Below are 13348 nucleotides of genomic sequence, written 5' to 3' on the forward strand. Positions count from 1 at the left end.
ACCGCCTCGTGGCTGCGCAAGATCGTGGAGAACTCACCCGAGCGACAAGTGGACGTGGTCATGCGGAAACTGCCGGCGACGGAGCTGCCGTCGCCCAGTGTACAGTCTCTGACACTGGCCCTGGGTCAGTCCTGGCTGACCATAACCGGCACACCGGGCGCGTGGCCCGACGCCTGCTCTATGTCAGTCTCAAAACTCCAGCCAGCTGCCGAAAGCAATATAAAAGTGGTCGAACTGGGTTTTGAAATTCATATTAGCATTCACCGATGAACGATTGATAGTCGAGTGCGTACATTCGCAAGTCTTTTGTTTTCTCGGGTGAGCTCGAGCTTGTTTGCGCACCGTGTTTCTTTCGAGAAGCCTCGTGGGCCCAGCAACACACCAACGCAAAACATCGCACTTCCTGACCCGCTCGCTCCTCGGTCCACGAACGTCGTGACCTGCCAGTGGTGTCCAGAGCCAGCCGGCGAGGCTGCGACCTCTTCCAAAGGAGGTCGCGATCTAAACCCCCTCCTCTTCTCTTCCGACAGATCAAGCCACGGAACGCCCGACAGTGGAGAGGCTGCCATCGGACGAGACGCGACGCCAGAGTCATCTGGACATCCGCTGGGCGGGCTTGGAAATGGGCGCCGCCTATCAAATGGCGTTGTTCGACGTCGGCTCCAACATCACCACTGACTTTATCGCGTTCAACGCGTGTACGTGGCAGTGACAGCTCGCGACGGCAGGATGCCTTTTCGCGATGAAACGGACAGCGCTGAGTTCAATCCATTGAAGGAAAGATGGCTTTGTTTTAGCTTATATCTTAGCACTTTGATTATCTATTGGTGTTTGTAGCCGCAGTGATCACTAAAATTGCAACGTCTTACAACAGCTGTTGCGATAGGCCCAGTGGAGGTCTTTCACAGTGTGCGGAATTCTGCCTTGCTTTCCTGGATCTAGAGCCCGATGTGTCACCCCTCGCATGTGCGTTACCTGTGCCTCTATCTGCAGAAGTTTGGCTCGGTCACGGAGCCTGCCACCCAGTACGTACATACCGTGCGCCAATTTGTGTGTGGTGATCACACACTACACTTGTGTAGAGATGACCCCGTTGCATATGACCTGTTTGTTTCTGCAGTTCCAACATGCCTGGAGGACGAGTACCAGCTGAAGGGGCTCTGCTTCTGGCCCTCCGCACAGATGTCGAGCTACTTTCAAGGCAATGCTCAGTGTCAGACTCGCAAGAGCACCATCCCCAGGAGCCAGCCTTATATCGCACCCGTCATCACTGATAAGGTGACATACAAGTCATCCACATGCTTTGAAACATTTTCTAAATGTTCAAAGAGCACCAATACATTGCATGAAGGCCGCATTATAACACGTCATTTTGGAGTTGGGAACCACTGCTGTGAGGTCATCTTCCAACCATGGTAACCATTGACCCCGAACTTCTGGCTGACCGCCGCCGGTGAAACCCATACACATGACTGTGGATGGCACAAAGGTGACATATAAGTGACTAAATCTCAAGGTGACAGTGTTTTAAACCTCTCCGACCTGGTTTCAAAAACTAGTAATGCAGACAACCAGACGTGAACGGGCTCGAGGCAAGGCCTCAGGCAGCTTTAAAGCACGCGATCAATCAGTAAAGCACATCTTCGAAACAGATGTGGCCTGGTCGCCTGCCTCTGCACATTGCCTGCCCTGTTGATCTCGCGCGGTCCCACTGGGCGCCCGCAGCCCGTCTCGACCCGGCCGTTAGTCACAGCCCGTCTCGACCCGGCCGTTAGCCACAGCCCGTCTCGACCCGGCCGCTAGCCACAGCCCGCCTCGACACGGCCTTTAGCCACAGCCCGCCTCGACACGGCCGTTAGCCAGAGCCCGTCTCGACCCGGCCGTTAGCCACAGCCCGCCTCGACACGGCCGTTAGCCACAGCCCGTCTCGATCGGCGTTAGCAACGCCCGTCCGACCCGCCGTAGCCACACCGCTCGATCGCCTTAGCCCAGCCGCCTCGAGGTAGACAGCCCGCCTCGACACGGCCGTAGCCACAGCCCTCTGACCGGCCTTGGACCCGCCTCGACACGCGTAGCCAAGCGCGTCCGACGCTGCGGTCCGCCTCTGTCGCCAGGAGGAGCAGCTGTTCGAGAACATCTCTGTCTGGCTGGACCGCAGCTTCTGGGTGGGTCAGCAAAGGCCGCGGCGTAGCAGCAGTGACGGCGTCGAGGAGCAGCCGGGCTGGGCCCTGAGGGTGCCACGCGCCCTGGGGCCTGCCTACCGGACCGGCTCCGGATCAGCCGAGCCCCCGGTAACCAGCCCGTCCACCGGGGCCGAGGCGGAACTGCTGTCCACGCCGGCTGGTCGGCCGACTCCTCCTCCGGACGTGGAGCTGCTCGTCAGGCGGCGCCCAGCCCTGGGAGACGCCGATGCGGCGGCCAGGCTGCCGCCCTCCCCACCACCGGACGTGGAGCTGCTGGACAAGCGTTTGCCTGCACCGCCTGCCGCGGGAGCTCCGTCTGAGCACGTCCCTCCGTCTGACGCGGAGGCTTCGTTCAAGCTGCCCGTACTGCAGCCCTTCGCTAACGCTGGTCTGGAGACCTGGCACGTGCCGGCGCAGCACCCCGGAGAATCACGGGAAGGACTGCCCGAGGAGGCCTCCGTGAACTGGACACAGCCGGAGGGCGACCAGCAGTGTTTGTTCGTGCAAAGGGGCCTGCCAGGAGTGCAGAGGACGTCCAACTGCGAGATGAACCTTCACGTCATGTGCAGACTCGCCCTGACAGGTCAGCAGCCCAGCGTGCCCGCTGTCCCCCATCCCGGGGTCAACCGTCTTCTGTCTGCCGATCAATGTCCTCTGACTGGACTACTTTTGATGTCCATGGGAACTCAGTTTTCTGCGCACTTACATCTGCTTATGTCCCCCCCGCGCCGCCGTGCTGACACGGCTAGCCCGACGTGACCCGTTGGTTTGCACTCCACAGTGTCAGTACCCGAACTGCGTGCCGAGGACATCCTCGTGACCCCGCGCAGCAGTTGGATCCGCCTCGACTGGCGGCTGCCCGACTCGTGGCATGCCACGTACCAGGTCACCGTGCTTCGCAGACCGGACGGAGCCGAGCGTGGCCGGCCGAAACGCAAGGTCGTCCCTAGCGTCACCTATCCCGGACCGCCCGGTTAGTGCCTGCCACCTGCTGGCCAGACGCGGAGCTAGGTCTGCTGCTGACACTGGCACTGATCGGCAGAAGTATGTACGCCAAGGCTCGTACGCAAAAAGTCAAAAGGTCAAAGTCAAGTTCGCTAGACAAAAGTACGTACGCAGAATCTTATAACCAGGAGAGTCATTTTATATACTTTTGGGGGGTCCGAGCTCCCTAATACCGACTTGAGCCGCCCCCCCCCCCCCCATGACCGTGGGTAAAAAATGAATACTGGACAAAGGAGACGATAGGACAAGCTCGTGAGATGCTGGTATATGCAGGGATTAATATGATGCCCAAATAGCTGATTTTCTCAGGTAAACACAAAATTCGGGGTACCGTGCTTTGTTCTTTAACATTTGATCTTGAAAGTAACTTTTCTATCTGTGACTAAAGCAAACATCATGAGTATCACTTTGATACCCGCTTTTAGCACTTTTTAGTGAACAAACAGGTGTCAAGACACCGCGTTTTGTGAGACCTTGCCCTTTTACTTTAAACCCCATTTTCTAGGTGTGACGAAAGAGGTTATCACAAGCACTATGATGATTATCACTTTGTTGTATTTCTCCGGAAAAATAATAATGGTCAGTATACCACATTCTGTGTCGTATAGTCTCTTTCGATGATCTTGAAATTTGGTTTCAGCGAATGTGATGAACGCAGAGATCACAACCATTAATGCGACATCCTTTTGTTGGATGTTTTGAATATGCAAAGGAATGCCAGGGTATCCAGTGTTTGACCTTTATTGACCTGCAGAGGTCAAACTAAGTGACTAAGTGAAAAGAAGATTGCAGTTTGGTGAATATCTCCATGGGTTTGACCACGGGAGAAATCTGGTGGATATCTGAGCTCGGCGCTAAATTCGAAGACGGATACGATGCTTATTTAACGATCATGAAACTTGCACACCACGCATGAATACACAAGCCTTTTTTCCACGGGAAAATCGCGAACTGCTGCGGTCTGGAGTGCCGGCGTGGTACCTGCCGGCGTGGTACCTGCCTGCCGTTTTGAGCGCACTGGTTTTGCACAGGCGGCCTGAAAATGTGAGCCACGACAAAGACGACGAGCAGCCGTTGGAGGCCGTGGCTGCATCTCGGTAACCAGGGGTCGAAATGACAATAGGCCGACACTTCTTGGTATGGAAATTAATGTGGATCGCGTGTTGTCAGCTGTGTGGCCGCACGTGTCGCGGCCACACAGCTGACAACACGGAATAACAACACAACACAAGCTCGGCCACATGCACAGAAGTAGCAACGAGGGATTTGCCCATTTTTTTCACGGTTTTTCACATTGCATGTCACAGCTTGGCTGCCAGAGATGTTGAAGGCATGACTCCAACTTCAGAGTCTCCATCAACGCACCGTTTGCAATTCGTATAGGGCATCACGGGTTTGTGAGACGCATGGCTACGCCAGTAACGGTTGGGGAATGTCGACAGTTCGCAAAACGGTGTCGAATACAACATGCTGCCGCTGAAGCTGTAGCCGGGATCGTGGCAAAACTTATGTCACCGTATGCGTCGATTCACTGCCTGCATTTTCCACCTATTTATTTGTCAATTTTGTGCACTGTCCCGTCATCAATCAACTTCACCTGAAGGCTGCAATTCACTACATATATGCATTTTATACCTTACATGAGTGCATACAATATGCAATACATGCATGTATTACGTATATGCACTCATATTCATATTCATATTCATATTCATATTCATTTTCGTGTCACCCAAAATGCCACCGGTTGATCACCCAGTCGCCGGCAGCGAGTATTACATAAGACGACGTAGCGCGCGCCCGGCGTATATTGCCGGCGTCTGTCTGCGATCGTTCATTCATTATTTCGTTCATTCATTCATTCAATCGCCGCGGCAAAGACGTCGAACCACGGTTACGATCGAATGCATTACCGGAACTCCCTGTTGAAAGAGAAAAGTGTCAGAGAAGGGAATGAGAAATGTCAGAGCAAGCACACAAATGAAGTACAGAATAGTTGGCCGAGAGTGCTAGAAGAGAACTCCATAAATTCAGTATTTTTCAGGGAAGCTCACTGCTCCTGCACTCCAATTGGCTTGGTGGGGTATGATTAAAGTCACTAAAAAGTCGGATAGTACAGAAATATTGCAGCTGCATTGACCAGTGGCAGTAGCAAACTTAGAGAAATATGGCACTCGCAGTGGTAGCACGTGCGGTTTTCCTGAACTTATGGAATGCGTAGCAGTGCTCCAAAGGCAGTGGAAATCTGGAGAGCAGAATTTAAAAGCTGGACAACCGCTAATTTCGTCTTAGTAACCAAGCAGTGTCCTTATTAGAGGAGAATACCTCGAATGATGCTTCCGGATCTTTTATTTTTCCTACCCTGTGTGCCTCATCAGCTTCGACCGATGACAAGGTGATGCAAAATTGGTAAGCGCTATAACAACGTGCATATCAGGCTCGAATCAATGCTATCCCAATGGGTTCACAACTGCTTACTGAAACAGATAAAAAGTTCTTCAGGTTTTGGAACAGCCACCTCGCAGCGCGCAAAGGCGCATACAAAAGGCAGGGGAGGTGTGCATTGTCACCCACCGATTTACGTCAAGGTTGCAAGCGACTCATCCCGTGACGCTGCAAGAAAAACTGGCCCACAGATGAAGGCTTTTCCCATGACCCACCTACGTCCCCAGCAGTCAGCACATCATACCCGGTTCCCGTCAGGTGGCAAGAGTTCGGGTCGGCCGGGGAATCCAATGAATGGTGTGCATCTGAAACTTAACTGCAGCTGAACTGCATCATCTGCAACTGAAAAATGCATCCCGAAATAATGCAAATACAAATTATCAATGGGAGCTCCGTCGCTTAGCGAAGCAAGTCCACAAGCTCTTGTATTTTACCAAATGCTGAGCTATATCCCTTGCATTAGCTCGAGTGTGCTTATCATTTGGGAAAATATTTTGATCGTGTGTCTAAATGCTCTACTTATCTGCGTGCAAACAACTATTTGGGCATAAGCATGGCTGTAATTGATAAAACCTCTCGCAGAACGCAGCTGTTTCGGCGGAAGCTTTGCAACCATTCAGAGTAGCGTTTGGTGGAAAACAGTATTTGTGGTAGAATGGTGCATTTCCGAAAAATTTCGACGTTGATAACAACATGGTCGTAGATGGTGTCCCCTTACCGCACCTAGATAAAATGAGCCTCTTAATTGTTTCCTCATAATCTTAACCGATGTCATAACCCATGTATATGATGAAACAAGCTCGCTCATAACTAGTGGTACACTTTTTATATGGAAAAGACTTCTCCAGACAGCACAATTTCCATATCCAGTAAATATGCTCCTCAATAGACCACTGTTTGATTCTGATGACACTGATCAAAATTTGACTTTCCTAGGGGATGATTTTCGGGTAAAATAAGGAAAAGCAAGGTCAAACTCCAGATTGGTGTGTCCAAAGTGCCCTAGACTCCTCACGCAACCGCCTTGAACCAAGATACCTGTTGGTAGCAAAAGTTAACTAGTATTCATTTGAGTTCAGTAACCTCGTGTGATCTTTAGAAAGTCATGTTGATCAAAATCTTATAAAGCTGTTTTGATTTTTGGATTGACGCAAAAATACAAAGAAACTTGATGCGTAATTCTTTGCTTGATGCAATGAAAATACCGCTATAATGACGCTGCCATGCATGACGCTTACATACACAATGCTTTCAAGGTGCGCAATGATCAGAAAATGAACACAAAATTGCCGGGCCGTATCCATTTGCGTTATATAACTAGTGCGAACCACGACAGTGGAAGTGATGATGCCACGTGATGGTCATAGACGGAGAGAATACGACAATAGTGGTCGAACCTGGGGAATGAAGGATATTGCACTGCAGTACGTGTACCACAAATCAATGCCAGCTTTCACCTTTCCCATAAAAATGTATGATATCAATGTGTTGCAAGTACGCGCTTATCCAGTCACCTCCTAACCCGGTTTTAAACTCAAGGTATGGCCGGCAGTGGATGTGCTCGGTTAGTAAACGGGGATATTGTCAAACGTTTTTTGAGTCCTAGTAACATCGAATCAATGTGTGTATTAATGTGATCCTGCCTATGTGAGGAAACCTTACTGTGGTAAAAATTGGAAATAGGGTGAAACAGGACCCCGTACAGAAAATCTGTGCAAATAATATGTATTCTCCTGCTAGTAGGTTCTTAGGATAGGGGAGGTTGTTAGGTTGCGAGCAGGTTGTTAGGATGTTAGCTTTGTCCCTCCCGAGGAGCAAGCGTCCCCCGCCCCCGCCCCCCCCCCCCTCGTTGGCGTCGGCCCTGCACACTTAGGTGTTGCATGGACTGGAATACATTTCGAGGACCTTGGTCCCTGTGCAATATTTCTGCTCTCGACCTATGGTCTTGGTCCGGTGTCGAAGCAGGGGGCCAGCTCGGTCCTGGAAAACTATTTCTGCCTGCCCCTGCAAATACTAAGACTGCGTGAATAGAGACACGTATCTTGGATACCCACGGGAATGAGTATTGCCCACGCAATGTAATGTTTGGTTTTCAGAAATCTTACCATTATCTTTATTAGTGTCCTGGAAAACTATTTCTGCCTGCCCCTGCAAATACTAAGACTGCGTGAATAGAGACACGTATCTTGGATACCCACGGGAATGAGTATTGCCCACGCAATGTAATGTTTGGTTTTCAGAAATCTTACCATTATCTTTATTAGTGTCTAACATTATTAACTTATCCACAGTTTCGCTGTTCGAGTAAAACGTACTTACGAGGGCGGCCTGTGGCCTTCCTCGTAATCAATGATCCGAGACTATAAAATATCATAGGTAATGGTCTCTGACCAAGGCGTAGGGACCTCTAAGTAGCACAATAGTCTAATAAGCTACCTGCTCACCGGAAGCCTCTGGTAATCGACAGTCGTTATTGCCACCGCGTACCCATTTTAGCTATGCATCATATTTTAGCGTCATTATTAGCTATGAAGTGTCGGAACATCATGGGCGTCATATCGCTCCTTCACGTTTTCAGGCTTTGACTGGGAACCAGGCAAGACCAGTCATTAGGATCAGTGGTTACCGGGCGTAGGGCGTTGGTCCATAATCATCGTAAGCAATCACTTATATTGGGTGCCGGTCAAAATCACCAGCTAGAGATCACTGGCCAGCTGTCATTGGCCAGCTGGTCCTTCTTCGCCGGCCAGTGGTCAGCGGTCGCCCGTCAGCTATCGCTGGCCGTTGGTCGCTGCTTGGTGGTCTCCACTCGGCGCCCGTTGGTTTTCTCCACGTTCTAACACTGGCAATCCTGTCGGTGGGAATATGCCATCAGGAGGCCTTCTTAGGTTACACGGATAATTAGCGCGTTGACGCGCTTTGGATGTGCCAATATACGTATAAAGGTCATGCGCCCCAAAAGGTCTCGCCGGGCACATACTCCAGCGCACTGCGCTGAGACAACCGCATGGCTTTGAAGCTCTCGTAAAGTGAATGGAAGGACTTGGCTGACTGTCGCAGCCCAGCGCCTGCCGCCAGAGGGCCTGTCATGTTACACTGTCCTTGCCAGAGCTGAAGCTGGGCCACGCACGGTGAGATTTTAAGATAGCGCAACCAGGATGATAAGATTGTAAGATAGCGCAACCAGGATGATGAGCTACTTGGCACTGGACGAACGAGTTGACCACGAGCGGGCGATAATGGGAGTGGTGATGCAGGCATAAGCGCTATTATCAAGTTTATGATGCCAAAACATTATGCGCAGACATCACGTGCATCATGTACTAACATCACGTACACCATATACTAGCGTCATGTACCTCATGCGCTAGCACCATGTACACCATGTATAAACATCATGTTCATCATCATGTGCATCGTGAACATCATGCACATCACCACTAAATGGGTGGATGTTGACTGATTTGTGCTTTCGGTGGCTGTAACTTCTATATTTTGAAACTCAGAAAAGGCAGGGATAGTCTTTGATCACTACCGACCGGAATTTTGGTATACGGAATTTTAATAACTATTTGCATTTTTGTAAGCCACGGTGCATTGTGTTTAAAACAGGTTTTAAAATGTCACACTGTCTGCTTTTCTGTCCATTGCGGTCGTTTCTCTACGCCCTACAGCGTTGATTTGGGCAGGATGATTGTTAGCGGTACAACTACCGACGACATTCTGCAGTTGGTTAAATCTGAAGCTGCACTGATCGCAGAGACCTGATGTCAGCTTTCAGCCGCCCTCACGCCGGTCGATCTGGAGTTTGCACTCATCTGCGTCTGAAATGCTACCGGCTTCTCATCGGAGACACTTTTACGTCTTCATGGATTTATCTTTTTTCTAGCTGGAATTCACATTAATTTTGCGTCGTTCCACTTTGGGTTTGGCAAAATCTGCGACCAGTTTTTATCTATGCTGGGAAACTTTTTTACGTTTGACAAATTTCACCTTCCCCACTCGACCTTTTTGGATTAAGTCAAAAGGCAGAGTTCTTGTCTTAGTCTGGGTCAAGGCAGATTTGCGGCGAACGCTTATTGTGCCGCAATACTAGGCACGGCCCGTCCTACCATCCGACGCCATCTTGCTTTTGGGGCGGCCGCTGCCATCGGCCGCAGGCCACTCCAGTCGAGTCGAGAGCAAACACGGCGGCCCATCTCCGCTACCGGTGGGTGAATCGGAAATCTCTATCGCTTGCACTGACGACTTCCTGTGCCAACACGGAGCATGGTTTTAACTCTGAGCCAAGGTCAATAATGTTGGATCATTGATTTCACCGCGTCATTGAAAATCGGGGCAGGTTTGGGCCTCGGAGCGTCATCGGATCTCTAGCTGGTTTTGATCCGCGTTGGACAGCTTCTCGCACTTCTCAAAATTTTCATTTTCTGTACTCACCCTCGTGCTCATGACGTTTTGCGCGAACTTGAAGCATAACTTATTCTCTGAGTTGAGATTGACAGCATATTGGGTCAGTTATGATGCTTCCTATTTTCCAGGTTTTTGGTCGACAGCTTGGTCGTCGTGCCAGGCTACGCGTTAACACTTCCACGCTTTTAACCAAGCGTACCGCATTGCACCACTCGAGCCTTACTTGAGGCATCAGTTCATCACATGGCCATGTCCTTTTGATTCACGTTGCTAATTACATCCCTGCCTGGCAAGAGTGACATTGTTCGATCAAGAGGGGCGCACTGTATTGTTGTTAATCAAGAACACTGCGTGCAGGAGACAATGAAGAATGACCTTTCTAGAATGCAATGTGCCTAATGCTGCCTATAACCATGTTTTGATTCGGCATGCCCGGCTGCGCAATGTATGGGTCACTGGCCTGGCATGACTTAAGCCTACCATGTCGGGTTGGACGAGAAAAATTTGCGTTGCTGAATGCTTGTATCCTGACAGTTGTGTAAGGCTGATACGGATAGTTACTGCAGCTGTGTTGAAAGATGCCGTGGAGACGGATTCCCGTGGCCGTCAGTGCAATGGTTAAAGAAGTGGGGAGACAGAACCTGCCTGTGTCCTACCGCAACGCTGCGCCAATCCTGTACCTTATCAAACAGCTCATAGGCAACTGTTTTAGCGTTTAGGAGCGCACATTTTGGTAATTTACTCTACTTTTGCTGAAAGCTGCGCACAGACGTAATCAGCAGATTCAAAGATATCTTCTCGTAGGGAACGCGACGAGAAGGCGGATCTAGCAGTTAAGGGATACAGTTTTTGCCACTCAGGTAGCTCCTCTTCGACCAACGATCAGACTTGTGATAAAAGCAATAAAATCGACTGTGACACAGGGCGCGCCACAGAGCTGCTCGCGCGTCATGGGCAGTTCAATCACAGTTTTTCCGCTGCCCTACGCTGTTGCTGAGAGCATGTCATGGTCCAGCCCTGCTGCAGCTCATGTTAAGCTTTTGATGATTTTCCATTACATTAAGATGACTCGATAAAACAATTTCGTCGGATTCTGCGTATGTAATCAACTACATCGTGGTGGGCGAGATTTCGCGATACGTTGGATATTCGGTGGCAGCTTCGTCAGAGCTGTGGCATACAGCGTTGCGCGCCGTGTACGGTAAATGAGTCTGTCTGGTGCCCGATCCGTGGCGCGTGAGCGAGCCCCACCGCGGCGCGGCGCCGTTCTACGGGAGTAGACAGGTGTACAGAGATGGCCGTCAGTGACGTGGGCGTTGTGGAATATTGCCCGTGAGTGCTCGTCATGCTACGTTTGTCACAGTACGTGGTCGTAGGCACAGATGTCCGCATACTGTGGGGGCTCTGTTAACGTAATCCCCAACCATGTAGCAGATCCGTTCATTGGGAAGCACTGGCGTTTTGATAATCGCCAAACCACACAAGGGACGATATCCATGTACATACGAGCCAAGCATGCGTCTGGCCAAGGACCACCAGACAGTCACCATTGTGTTGTCCCTCTCACGTGTCACGTGGAATTCGACAAATTTCTGCCATATCAGTCTGTGGGCTGGCCAGAATTCTCTGACACCATCAGTCTGCGTTTCCTGCTGGCTGCTGGCAGCACGTCCGAGTACGTTGGTCGTCTGAGGCAAGTTCGCCACAGGAGACTTGGCCCTCTGTTACGGAAACGGCTCAGGAGCTGCGCGTGAAATCGTCGTATCATGCAACTGGCAACATTGCAGTGGCGTGAAGGCTTCGTCGGGCGCAGAGGAGGTCTCTGGAAAAACCTTCATGGATGCTTCACGGGTGCAGTTCCCTTCACTCAATCCATTCGTTACCCATGGGACTGTGCCCATGGTCATCTGCTACCAAGACATGATCAGTGTACCCACCCGGTACCCACTCGTCTTCAGTTTCTTTCGAGCAGTTAAGCTATAATAATGAAACCATTTAAGGAATGGTTACACCCATTCTTTTGCGCTGAGGGTTGCAGAATTAAGGTGAGTGGCGCTAATTATGGCTAAAATCAACGCAAGTGCATTGCATAGCATCTCTTGAAGTCTGCCCGAGATTGCATAAATATCTTATCCATACCCGTGCCCATACCCCTAATTTCCCCTAAATCTTTCCCGACCCAAATCATTACCCATTCCATATGGGTCCTCATGGGTTTACTCCACCGGCGACGTCTTCTAGCCGCTGGATATAAGGCATCCAGGCGGTCGTTGGTCTATGCGGTTCGTCAGCTGCCCCCAGCTTTGAGCTGAGGCCCGCCCACGGCCTCGTGTGAGCTGCGGTGCGTCGCAGCGGTGACTCCTCCGGCAGTTGATGCAACTCGGTGTGCCCGGCCTTACAGCCCCTGTCATTATCTTAAAGCGGTTGACCGTTTACTCAGATCTGCGTTTTGCGTGCGCAGGGCGCATCCTAACGCACAAGAAGCAGAGCATTCTTCTAAAAGAAAATGGTGTTACAGGGATTACACTTTTTCAGCGGAAGGTTTCTAGCGTCGCGTGTGAGAGCTGTACTGAATGCGCGCGCATACGCAACGTCGTATGTAATGCGATGAAATGCTACTCTGGTTAAGCTGACCATACCATCACCCTTGCTAGTGTCCCTGACCTGGTCTCTTACCTACTAGTGATGTGGACCTGACGCCATCTGACCGCATATGGTCGCTGTCTGTACCACCGTTACGCACCACCGTTTCTGTTACAAGCTCGACATTACCAGGCATTGCAAACTCGACGTTACCTTTCGCAGTGCTGCCGGCTGCCAAATTGTCATTTGTGCCATCTTTGCAACCCACTGGAAGAGAGTTGACCAGTTACCCAGTGCATGCATATTGTTCAAAGTCTGACCTGACTGTCTCTTCGCCTTTTCTTTCCTTTGTGTCATTCTCTCTCTCTCTCTCTCTCTCTCTCTCTCTCTCTCTCTCTCTCTCTCTCTCTCCTCTTCTCTCTCTCTCTCTCTCTCTCTCTCTCTCTCTCTCTCTCTCTCTCTCTCTCTCTCTCTCTCTCTCTCTCTCTCTCTCTCTCTCTCTCTCTCTCTCTCTCTCTCTCTTCTCTATCTCTCTCTCTCCTCTCTCTCTCTCTCTCTCTCTCTCTTCTTCTCTTCTCTCTCTCTCTCTCTCTCTCTCTTCTCTCTCTCTCTCTTCTCTTCTATCTCCTCTCTCTCTCTCCTCTCCTCTCTCTCTCTCTCTCTCTCTCTCTCTCTCTCTCTCTCTCCTCTCTCTCTCTCTCTCTCTCTCTCTCTCTCCCTTT

At 50.7% G+C, this 13348-nt stretch overlaps 1 protein-coding gene across 1 annotated transcript; it reads left to right on the forward strand.

The window, feature by feature from the left end:
• On the forward strand, nt 1-3161 carry LOC119111505 (uncharacterized; the record flags this gene model as incomplete). The annotated part of the gene is given in 5 exon segments (XM_037235322.1): nt 1-124; nt 531-698; nt 1121-1278; nt 2115-2766; nt 2965-3161. Coding segments are annotated over 5 exon segments (1299 nt in total), but the record flags the coding sequence as incomplete, so codon positions are not given.
• Between the last annotated feature and the right edge of the window lie 10187 nt (nt 3162-13348).

Source organism: Pollicipes pollicipes, unplaced genomic scaffold (assembly GCF_011947565.3).
Source record: "Pollicipes pollicipes isolate AB1234 unplaced genomic scaffold, Ppol_2.1 Scaffold_7261;HRSCAF=8764_pilon_pilon_pilon, whole genome shotgun sequence".
Taxonomy (NCBI): Eukaryota; Metazoa; Arthropoda; class Thecostraca; order Pollicipedomorpha; family Pollicipedidae; genus Pollicipes; species Pollicipes pollicipes.